This window comes from Rattus norvegicus, chromosome 4 (assembly GCF_036323735.1).
Source record: "Rattus norvegicus strain BN/NHsdMcwi chromosome 4, GRCr8, whole genome shotgun sequence".
NCBI classification, from domain to species: domain Eukaryota; kingdom Metazoa; phylum Chordata; class Mammalia; order Rodentia; family Muridae; genus Rattus; species Rattus norvegicus.
Window position 1 is genome coordinate 7761479 of NC_086022.1, and position 12074 is coordinate 7773552.

General features: G+C 39.5%; 1 protein-coding gene across 8 annotated transcripts in view; it reads right to left on the reverse strand.

Annotated features, from left to right (window-relative positions):
• Positions 1-12074, reverse strand: part of Rbm33 (RNA binding motif protein 33) — a 110810-nt gene that overhangs the window by 46819 nt on the left and 51917 nt on the right. For all 8 annotated transcript variants that reach the window (XM_006235845.5, XM_063286223.1, XM_017592681.3 and 5 more), the window contains one exon: positions 11751-11809. In XM_006235845.5, coding sequence (XP_006235907.1) covers positions 11751-11809 — 59 coding nt within the window. The remainder of the gene's footprint in view (positions 1-11750; positions 11810-12074) is intronic.

Below are 12074 nucleotides of genomic sequence, written 5' to 3' on the forward strand. Positions count from 1 at the left end.
CTTCTCAGAGCTACACACCTGTTCTCTCACAGGTCTCAACGCACCAGCAGGCCAGCCTGGCTACTCAGCAAGTCCCAGGGAATCCTCCTGTCTCTGTCTCACCAAAGTTGGGGTTACAAGCATGCACCACTACACCCACATTTGTTATGTGTGCTTGGTATTAACTCAGATCTTCATCTTTGGATGGCAAGCAATTTGCCAACTGGGCTATCCTTGTGGCCCCAGGTTCATTACTTCTTGGGTCTCTACACACACTATCAAGAGTCCACAGAAAAATATCTAAATCCTTATAACTCCTGAAGGTACCCTTTTAAATTAAACTGAAATTATAATGGGATCCCAAATCTTGACCCTCTAGATTCTTAATACTGCTAAGTTTTCTTTTCTAGTACCCATATGCTGCTTAAATGCATATGCACAAGCATTATAATGTGTGGGGTATAATTCTATGGTTCATTGGAACATAAAAGCTTAAGACTCATGGTAATTCTTAAGCATTTAGCAGAGCATTATTCTGCCTTCCAGAATAACCTTTAAGGGCCCAGCTGAGAGTGGATGCTCACAATAACACTGACTGCAGCACTTGCTCCAGGGTATAGAGCAGAAGAACCCAGGGCTTACTAAGAGCTGCCTCAGTCCTGTCATTCTACCCAGTCACTTCCCAGCTGCAGCCCAGAGCAGGTGACTTATTGTCTTGGCCCATGTCTATTCACTTGTAATGGAAATAACAACAGTACCTAAAAGTCATGGAACAGAAAAGTACTCTGCACAGTACCCAACAACCAACCTAACTCTATCAAACATGTCATAACCATTCTTGCATGATGTATTTGCAGATAGTATTTGTAGATGCTCATCTAGACTGCCAAATAAAACATAGGGCTACTAATAATTTCCACGTTTCCTTGCTGTGTAATAAACAAAGGAGCTAAAAACTTAAAGCCCCTCAATCTCTACCGTCCGTATCCACTTCTCTGCCTCTGACTGAAGGCCTTAAGGCCTTATCTACTATCTATACCATATCTATACCATATCTATACCATATCTACTGTAGACGCTAGTATGTCTTCCTTGCTTGGCACAAAATGGCACACAGGCTGTCATGAAATGTTACAGTTAGTAAATAAATAAATTCCATTTCTGATACCTTCCCACTTCTAATAGCAAGCTAATACCAAGCCTCACATTGTAAACTTAGAAGTATACAGCACACTAAAACCTGGCTTCCACAAAGCACACTGGTATTTATAGCATGACATAAGGCAGAAGGAGGAAAGAAGGGAGGGAGAGAAGTTGGTTTGGGGTCTTAGCCTGAAGTTTCCTGAGCTAATTGTATCTGAAACTCACAAAGTACACAGGAGCCAAGGTCAGAGGAGACCACAGGTTTTAGCACTCTCAGATTCTTTAGCTTTGTAACATTATTGAAGAAAGGAAAAAGAAACATGGATGCTGTCTTGCCTATTCTTAGAGGCAACCACTTTTTTTTCTTTTTGAAGAGTCAACATTATTTGGACAGTCTGTTTTCTACTTCTAAGAAGGTCAACTTCCACTGCTCTGCCACAGACTGAACTGAGGCTTAAATGCCTACAAGATAAAGTCTAGCTCTAATCATTTGCCCTATACATATCAACAAGTACTTTCTGGGGTTAAATCCAAATATAAAAAGAGGTCAATAAACTAGAAATAATCTTCATTATGGCAGTAACTTCTCAAAGAAGAAGATAGCAGGAGAAAATGTGCTCCATGTAACAATAACCCATCTATTACAACATCTATGTAAGTAATTTCCTGAATTTGTCCAAGTGTTAGCCAAAGCCTTACGTCTGTAGATGGCAGTTAATGGAGGAGGAGGAAGAGGACAAGGAGGAGGAGGAAAAGAATCCCATTGTTACTGCAAGAACATGGATACTAATTTAATATTAATACATACCAGTGCCATTTGTTCTACACCAACCTGAGCCCCACTCCCGCAAGGACAGCTAGTTGCTAAAGGTCCTCAGGTGTCTTTCATGTTCTGAGAACTAGCAAGGCTCTGGCATGAACCCTTCCCTGAAGGTCTTTCTTGTAGCTAGGAAAGCATATACAGTGAGTGGAATCTCTAACCTAGAAAGCTATAACCTCCATCAATTAGCCTCATTCTTTTTCCAGGTGCCTACAAATATGGAGAGCTCATCAGGGCCAGAGGCAGGGAGTCAATATACATGAAACTTGACAAAAGAACCATGTAGTAAGAACATTTTGCAGTTCCACCTGTGAGGTCAGCCAACTCTGAGTACTCATGAAATGGGCACTCTGATGCCATCTAGGTATCATAACTACATCTGCAGATGTTTCAAATGCCACCCAGACTCATATTCACTGCTTTTCTGAGGTCTACCTAAGAGGAGACCCTTATATACACATGCTGACTCAAACTAGGACTTATGTTCGGGGCTCGGCCTTAAGTAGGGGTAAGGGTCTGGGGCTCAGGACTCTTAGCTAGAACTACATCTCAGCCTTGGTTCATAACCTCTCTTTTCTGATTCTCTCTGCCTAGCCAGGTTATGCTTCTGCTACTCTCAGATTCAGCCCAGTTACCACCACTCCAGCCCAGGATCTCACAAAGCCAGAACTACAACGCTAGCTAATTCCTTCAATCCTGGGGCGCTTCAGCTGGCATGCACCATTGAGCAAGCCTTACTCAGGTACTCAGGAAGCAACTGGACAGGTAAGTAATTTAGGTCTCCAAAACATTATAGAACTACCATCAACCCAACATGTTCTCCCATTCTCACTTCTCCCCCTTACAATCACTGAAATCTGGTGTATGACCCTTGGACATACTCTGGCCCACACAAGTCATACAGACAATATTGTACTCAGAAGGTGTAACAAGCTATTATTCCTTAATAGGAAGAAACCCGGGGGCTGGAGAGATGGCTCAGTAGTAAAGAGCACTGGCTGCTCTTCCAGAGATCCTGAGTTCAATTCCCAGCAACCACATGGTGGCTCACAACCATCTGTAATGGGATCCGATGTCCTCTTCTGGTGTGTCTGAAGACAGCTATAGTGCACTCACTCACATTAAATAAATAAATCTTCAAAAGAAAAAAATAAAATATATATAAAAAAAAAAATGAAACCCGGGGTTAAGAATTCCACAGCAGATGAGCGGCAGCCACACTTGAGATTTCCATCGCTGTTCAATGCTTAAGCCACAGAAGGCCATGTCATTCCTGCAGCGACTCCGACCACTGCATGGGTATCAAGCTTAAAGAAAGACTAATTCTCTCACCAAATGCAGAATTCTTTTACAACTGTGTTGTCATGTATTAAAGTGCTTCAACCATTGGAAAGAAAAGACTAGTTTAATCCATTCAAACTGTTTTGCATTTTTATATCTCTTTAAAAATCCAAGATAAGAGATTATTATTCCCTCTTAATTCCTGTACAGATTGCACTTTTACTTTTTTGCATCTCTTCTTAATTATATGACATTATCTACATTAATCCTACTCAGAAAGAACTGATAACTTTGGTTACAAAAAATATAGATGGAAACTTTGCATAAATTGCTTAGCAAAAACTTAATCGCATAAAGAGGAGAATTAAAAAGGCTTCAACTGCTATTATGCCACTTATCAGCTTCTCTAAAAGGGTCAGTTGGTATGTTTTAATAAGACTAATTAAATACTTTAACAATGTCATTGAAATTTCCTGAGTCTTTCAATAAATTACTACCTTCCTATAACATGTTTTCACTTATTAATCTCACTTAAAATGCAAAGAACTCTTTAAGAAATGAATTGACACTTAAGAACACCTCTCAGTTAATTCTGATTAAATGGGTTAAAAGCAAAGAATAAAGACCACCAATGACCCCTGACATAATTAAAATTACAGCCTTCTATCACAATGTAGTTAATCCTCTTATCTGAGCATTTTCCATGTTTTTTTTTTTTTCCTTTCAGGTTGTATCTTGTTTAAATACACTGATTTTCCTAGAAAGCATTTTTAAATTTACAAATACAAGTTAAATACTCCGAAGAAGGAAGTTTTAGTTTCACGTTCAGGAACATTGAATGAATTTATGCAAGGCACTGTTGTTGGCTCAAGCAATAAACTAGAACAGTGACTGTACACTAAAAACCTCTCTGTTGTATTGCTCTTGCAACCTTCCAAGAAATCTTACATTCTGTCACAAAATAGAGCAGTGTACTGCCACTACTGTGCCTATTACCAGGCCTTACCAGCAAATCCTCCCGAGGACTATTAGAGTCACGTTGAATTAGTTCTAAGACATAGACTTTTTTTTAAAAAAAGAAAACAGAAGCAATTAAAAAATAAAGCCATAGCCAGACAGATGGTGGCACATGCCTTTAATTCTAGCACTCAGAAGGCATAATCAAGTCTACAGCGTGAGTTCCAAGACAGCAAGGGCGATACAGAGAGATCCTGTCTCAAATCAACTACAAAAGCCATGGTCTAATTACATGGAGAAAAAGCACATGGCCTGTAAATTCCCAAATTTGAACACACTTTTCACATGACCCACTGACAACCTAAGGATGAGCACTTGTTTCTAGCAACACTGTAGTACTGGAACACTACGTAGCAACAAGAAAGGACAAGTTACCAGCAGGTACAACAAAGCCAGTGAATCTTGGGCGTCGCGGTTACGCTCCAGGAGAGGAGCCAGACTCCAGATCCATGCAAGAGTTCATAAGAACACAAGATGCTTAGTGACTGGCAACCAACACAGAACCTGTGTAATGGCACCGTCCCAGTGACAGACTGATCCTGACTCAAAATAAATAAAGTGCACAGATCCCAAGGAATAATCTCTAAGCCCTAGGCATGTGTGCATGCACTCTCCCTTTCAATTATAATAAAATAAAATAACTGGTGTATTTTTTTGTAGAATACATGCCTTCCCCCACCCCCCAAAGGAGATTGTCTTTTTTTTTTTTTTTTTTAAGATTTATTTATTTCATGTATGTGAGTACACTGTCGCTGTCTTTAGACACACCAGAAGAGGGCATCAGATTTCATTACAGGTGGTTGTGAGCTACCATGTGGTTGCTGGGATTTGAACTCAGGACCTCTGGAAGAGCGGTCAGTGCTCTTAACCACTGAGCCATCTCTCCAGCCCCCAGATTGTCTTAATATAGAGAGCAATTCTATGATTTTAACTTTCTCTCACTGGTGGCTGCATTACTAAACAGTTAACACTGGCTAACAGTGTTTAACACTTTGCATGATTAAACTGCAACATTAGTGGCAGGCTACATTACTATATCATCTAGGGACAGGAAAGTGGCTCCATGGTACCTGAGAACCCCGATGGTAGAGGAAGAGAACCAGCTCTCAAAAGTTATGCTCTCAACACCAGGGAATGCCCAGGCACGAATGGGTGTGCACATACAATTTGTACATGGATGATTCTGTTACTGTATAAGAAATCTGTGTGAAAAGTTTCAATGGCTATTTCATGGTCTCTGGATTGTCAGTGTGGCCTTTAACCCAGCCTCACCTCAGCGCTATGCATATGGAATGCTAACACAACAGAGTCAAGTTATGGGTTATAAATCTGATAAGTCACCTCTACCTTTAATGGCTCTTCCCACTGTGTTTAGCTGCTTGTGTTACTGCTGCAGATGGCCATTCATTGATATGATTAAATTTGATGGTATGATAATGTATGGTAATCATGATTAATCAGAAACCCAGAAGCAAGTGGAGGATGCTGGGTATTATGTCACCTGCATTTTAAACTGCATTCTCTGCTTGTAAGACTGACAATATCTGACAGCTGGAAGGATCTCCTAGCACATTCTCCTGCTACTCCTCAAAGATCTGATAAGAGAAAATGTCCATCATCCCTTCACTATCTTAAGTGCTAATAATTATAAGGCATTGCAGCCATGTTGTAAAAACTGTGAGCACTCAAAAGCAAGACTTTCCTTCCTAGACAGCATAGTCTTGATTCTCATCAGTGAGACTGTAATCAGAAAAGAAATGGGATTTGCTGCAGCAGTCTTTCAGACATGATTTGCATGAAATAGCAGTCAGGACAGCAAGCCCCAATCACCAGCACCTGATACCACACACCATAGCCTGGCCCAGACCTCTGCTACACCAGCCTCATTTAGCAGGTCAAGCCAAACAACACAGACACCACTAAAGACTAATTCCAACTAAAAACTATAAACATTTTCATCCTTGATTTAAATAAAGAGCAACAATTACTCAACACCAGTATGGAGAAAAAGGAAAGTGGACACACAGTCCTGCCCTTAAACAAGAAACCATTCGCAATTGATATCTTCTGGGAAAGAGAAAAATCAACTTTCTCTAATGGGAGTGTAACTGGGTATATCAACCACACTCCAGGGTAGGACCTGTGCCTTTTTTTTTTTTTTTTTTTGAGAGGGGGCTGTTAGTGTGGTTTTATTGTTTTGTGTGTGTGACTGGGTTTTTGTTTGACATTTGATTTTGTTTTGGTGTGTGTGTGTGTGTGTGTGTGTGTGTGTGTGTATGTAGAGAGGTGGGGAGAGGGGAGAGGAGAGGGACAGAGAAATTGTATGAGTAGGGAGGTGGGGAGGATCTAGGGAAGGGAAAAATACGATCAAAATATATGCAGAAAGTTTTAACTAAAAAAGGGGTTGGGGTTCTACAGCTTATCTGTATGTTACTTGTTACCAGAAACATCACTAGTCTAATACAACGGTGCAAAATCACAGAACTGAAATAGCTTTGATAACCTAGGTCAGGAAGCTTTAATCAATGATTCCCAACCTTCCTTATGCTACAAACCTTTTAACACAGTTCTTCATGTTTTGGTGACCCTTCAGCCAGAAATTCTATTACACTTCATAACTGTAAATTTGCTGTTATGAATTGTAAATATGTTTTCAATGGTCTTAGCTGATTCCCGTGAAGGGATCAATCGAGCTCCCCAAAGTCTCACACAGTCTCAATTGCTTTAAATGGAAATTTATATATAAAACAGCAGTGGGAATGAAAATGGACACTATCTTGAAAAAACTCCAAAGTAACATTTATTGCAATAACTAATATTTTGGCATTGCTGTGAGCAAACAATATCTTTTCTAGGATAAACAACTAAAAAAATATACATGAAGAAAATAACTCAACCACTTTCCATGGTAATGACATACAAAGGAGGGACTGTCTCTATGCAGTGAAATCAACAAGATTTTTTTAACATGAAAACAGGAACACTTGAACTGAAAGTAGAACTCAAAAAAAAAAAAAAAAAAAAGAGAGAGGACCTGGCTATACACTCGTGCCTCCTATTACAAAACCAAGACACACACGTGCTCTGAACTGATACTGGCAAGCTCTAGCCGTGCAGTGAGTGCAGTGGTTGGTGCTAACCAGCAAGGAGCCAGAAAGAACAGCCTCTGACCCCTGCCTTGGCTAACACTAGCTCCTGCGGGCCTCTGTCATTTCAATAGCAGGTGCACTTGACATTCAGAAGAGTTTAACACTGACTCACGACACATGTGAAACAGCCATTCTCTGATCAGTATCAACTGAGATAGAATGTTTATTTGCAAGAAATTTAAGTCTGGGCTGAAAATATAAAATAACCATTTAATTAATTTTAAAAGAAGAAATCTACTGCATAGACCTAATTTCTAGCCAAAGTACTGAGGCTTACCAAACATGGGTGGAAAGGGTTAGAGACTACATCCATGTGAACACTAACATGACCCAAAAACTATGACCAAGGGGCCTCCAGAGAAGTTTCTTCCAAAACTGAGTACTTAAAACAGAATTTTCTTATGAACAACAATGCCAAGCAACCAGAGCGTCCAGGGACTAAGCCACTACCTAAAGACTATACATGGACTGACCCTGGACTCTGACCTCATAGGTAGCAATGAATATCCTAGTAAGAGCACCAGTGGAAGAGGAAGCCCTGGGTCCTGCTAAGACTGAACCCCCAGTGAACTAGTCTATGGGGGGAGGGTGGCAATGGGGGGAGGGTTGGGAGGGGAACACCCACAAAGAAGGGGAGGGGGAGGGATTAGGGGGATGTTGGCCCAGAAACCAGGAAAGGGAATAACACTCGAAATATAAATAAGAAATACTCAAGTTAATAAAAAAAATGTAAATTCAAAAAAAACCCCAGAATTTTCTTAGAGAATTTCTCACCTTGACATTTAAACCTTTGACATAAAACATCATATTCAAGTACCAAAGTCACTGTTCATCTTACAACAGTCTACAATATAATACATTTTGGTTTTAAGCGTGAAAATCTAAGTAATGCTAAGAAGTCACATGCAAGTGTTTGTAGTTAGGCTATCTCTGTATTAATTTAATGGTGGTAAGATGGAGGCAAGGCTGGGAATGATCTGGGCTCACTCCCCACTACCATTCAAAACGTAAGTACAAAAACCACAATCAACCAACAAATCTAGAGGAAACTGCCACTAGGAAAAACTCTATACATACTACTTCTGAGTTATTTTTGAAGCTTTCATAAAACTGCCAAAGAAAAGGGACCTTTAAACTAGTGCAGTTACCTCTAGTGAGGAAGAAAAACCACACTCGGGCTAAGTGGCAAATGTACCATGATCCTTTTTAGACCTAGAGTTGGCAACCTTGTCTGTCCTGTATACCTCCCAGTTCAGTAAGTACTGACTATATATATATATCTGTGTATATATATATATATATCTGTGTGTATATATATATGTATATATATATATATATATATTTCTTTATCAATTCAATGCATCCTCAAAGACAAAGCAAAAGGAAATTTTAAACAGTCTCCCCTCTCTACACTACTCACTTTCACAAGTACCAGTAAACTGTCAACTCTAATATTGTGTAACAGTTTCCTCAGAAACTAACATTCTATCCTGGAGGTAGCTCCTTCAGTCAAAGGTAAACCACTTGAAACAGCATCAGGAAGTTCCTGAAACTGATGGGATTCAGTAGGCTCTCCTTGCCAGAGTAGCAATAAAAACTGAGAGTGCCCTTCACAAGGAAGCTGAAGCGGCAAAGAAAACTCTCAGAACAGCTGCCTGAAAGAGATTTATACCCAGTGAGACTACCTGGAAAAGACTCTCTCCAAACCTGTTGAAGTTGCCTGTAGGCTGTGCAGGTTTCCTGCTTTGTGAGCTATCTCCCATGGTAGGGTAACCTTTGAGTTATTTCTGCTCCTGTAAGTAAGCCCAATAAAAACTCATTGGTTCACTCAAGTTGGACTCCAGTGGTATTCATACCTTAGTCTGCTGTTGTTTTCCTATTTAGGGTAAACAGGTGTGTGTATTACATCTCCTAATGAACCATTTTGTCATACAATTACTTCTAACTGGAAAACCAGCTGTGTACTAGTATGTGCAGCATTCTCCAGGATAATGTCTATTCTCAGAGCAATGAGAATACTCCACTTGAGAATGCTGAGCAGAACAAACTTTATTCTTCTCAATTTCTAATTTTTTTTAAATTGGTACAAAGACTTCTAAGTTCAAATTTAATTTTATGCACCAAAGAAATTCAATGAATCCAGTAGACTTAGAAATTCTAAAGTTGGGTTTCCTTTTTTTAATAAACTTTTTATATAATAATTTTATGCTTTTTCTTAAAATGGATCCCTCACTAAATTAAAGCAAGCAGTCCTTCATAGTTTGAATGATGAGATCTTATGTTTTCTCCACCATTTTAGTAACTTGTTTACAGAGAACATGACGTGCACTGTGATTCAAGCCCAGGGAAAAGTTGGGTTTCTTAACTGAACATTAATCGTTTTTTGTGTAGTCTCTGTATGAATGCGTGTGACATGATACTGGAGACGGAAATGTGAACATGCTTGTCAAGCAAACACTGTGCTGCTGAGCCATAATCTCCAGCCTTTCATTTTCTTTGAGGCAAGGTCTCACTATCAGGCTGGCAACTACCTCAGCCTCCCATATACTAGGATTACAGGCATGTGTAAGGACTGTGAGCCATTTTATAAAGCAAGAGTCGGTGTAAGTAATACTAATTCTCTCTCAATATTTGGAAAGGGCTGGGATAAGGACTGCAGTACATATGACCAACAGTAGTAAATGGTCAAAGATTTAACTAGACCATAACATTGTTTTGGTTATCTTTATAACTTTACTTAGGTTTTAAGTAAAGACACAACTTGGGCCTCACTGAATACCGCCTGCCCCCACGTTAGGATATTAATCTCTCAGCTACTGCTCCAGCGTCGTGCCTGTGTGCTTCCCACCATGAAGACCAGGGACACATCCTCTAAACTGTAGGGAAGCCCACAGATAAACGTTTTCCTTTGGAAGAGTTGCCTTGGTCATGTCTCTTCACAGCAACAGAGCAGTTACTGAGATTCCAGCCGCAAAGCCTTACAACCTGAGTTCCATCCCTGGAACCCAACGGTAGAAGAGGACCACTTCCTTCCAAGTTGCCCTCTAACCTCCAAGTGCTTAGTTTTCATTTTCCTCTAGTAATATTCTTAAAACAGCATTTGTTTTTTTTTTTCTTCTATTATCAAGAAGGGTAATATACAAGTGGAAAATAAAAGTTAAGTGAAAATTGCAAATTACTCTAATTTCATATTGACAAGCAATTTGTTTCATAAAAATATTAAATTACATAAATTTCTGAAAACCAGAATTGCTTTTTTACATCAAATTCTAGTACCATAATGTAAATTAAACATGAAAACAAACCAATAAGAGATTTCACACAGGCCTGAGGAAAGAGAAGCAGCATTACAAATTAAAGCAAGAAAACAAGTGCTTCCTCCTCACGTGTGCACAGAATGACTCCATGTCACCTGGGGATAAAGCCATTTACAAAGATGCTCTGAATGGGAACTGGAAACTAAAAACAACTAACTAAAAGCTAAATTTATACAACTTGAACAGCAATCTAAGAAAAAAAAAAAAACTTTGCTAAATATGGGAACAAGGCAAGAAAGAACCAGCTTCAGATGGTACCACAAATAACTGCTACAGAGCAAGAATATCTAAAAATTACTCTACACCCTGAATTCAACGCTGGACTTTTCAGTCCAACATTGTACTTTTCAGTGGACTTGGTCAGTTAGGCAAGCTCTCCATCTAATCCGTCTGGAGCTACCGCACACATCCATCTATTATTCATCATCAAGAGGCAACAAACACATACTCAAAATCACTCTCTTTTGTCCATACAAAGAGCATTGGCATTTCATTGTCTGGACTAATTTCCCCATGGTTCTTAAAAAGAACATGTATTCAGGGCTTTAATAAACCAAGAATTCAAAGAAGGTAAAATGCATATATTTAAGCAAATACTGGACTGTTTTTTCTAGTTACAGATAAATGACAAAAAGCATATGAGTGTGTACTTTGTTTCAGACTTAATTTTTTTCACTTTAGAACAGGAAACTTGTGGCTAATACTCTTAGCTCTTTAATAACCAAGCACTTCGTTCTTACTAGAATTTGACAACTCCCTGTAAGATGTACCCTCAATACAGGACCATGACAAAATCAGAATTCATATTCTTTAAAAACAAAGGCATTCCTGCAATAGTCCTGATTCAGCAATTTTACAGCTACAGAATTAATTGTGCTCTCAAAGAGCCAGTGACCTTAAGGTTTTTAATAAACATTTTCCACCAGAGACTGTAGTGACCATTTACCAATGCCCACACTGTTTCTGGCCAGGCAAGTGCAATACCAGTGCCTCTCAGTCACCCTACACTTCCTCCTGCCAGAGAGAAGAACAGCTGCTACTTACTGGAAACCTCTGGGGTCCCACCGCAGGCCTCGGCTGGCTTGGAACTGGCAGCAAGGGCACTGTAAGAAAACACATTTCAATCACTTGGCATCAGACCAGCTGGCAGGAAGGTAACCATGAGCTGTGGCACAAAGTATACATTACATACACTGTACACACAGTAACATTAAGTTTAGACTTCTCCTATAAACACTTGGTTCTTAAGGGACAGGGGAGGGTAATTTTGGCCCCAAAGTAAAACAGTACCAATCTGAAGCTTAAGTTCTAACAGAGAATTACTATTCAGAATTCAAATATTTTGACAACAAAAGAAGACAATTTTTT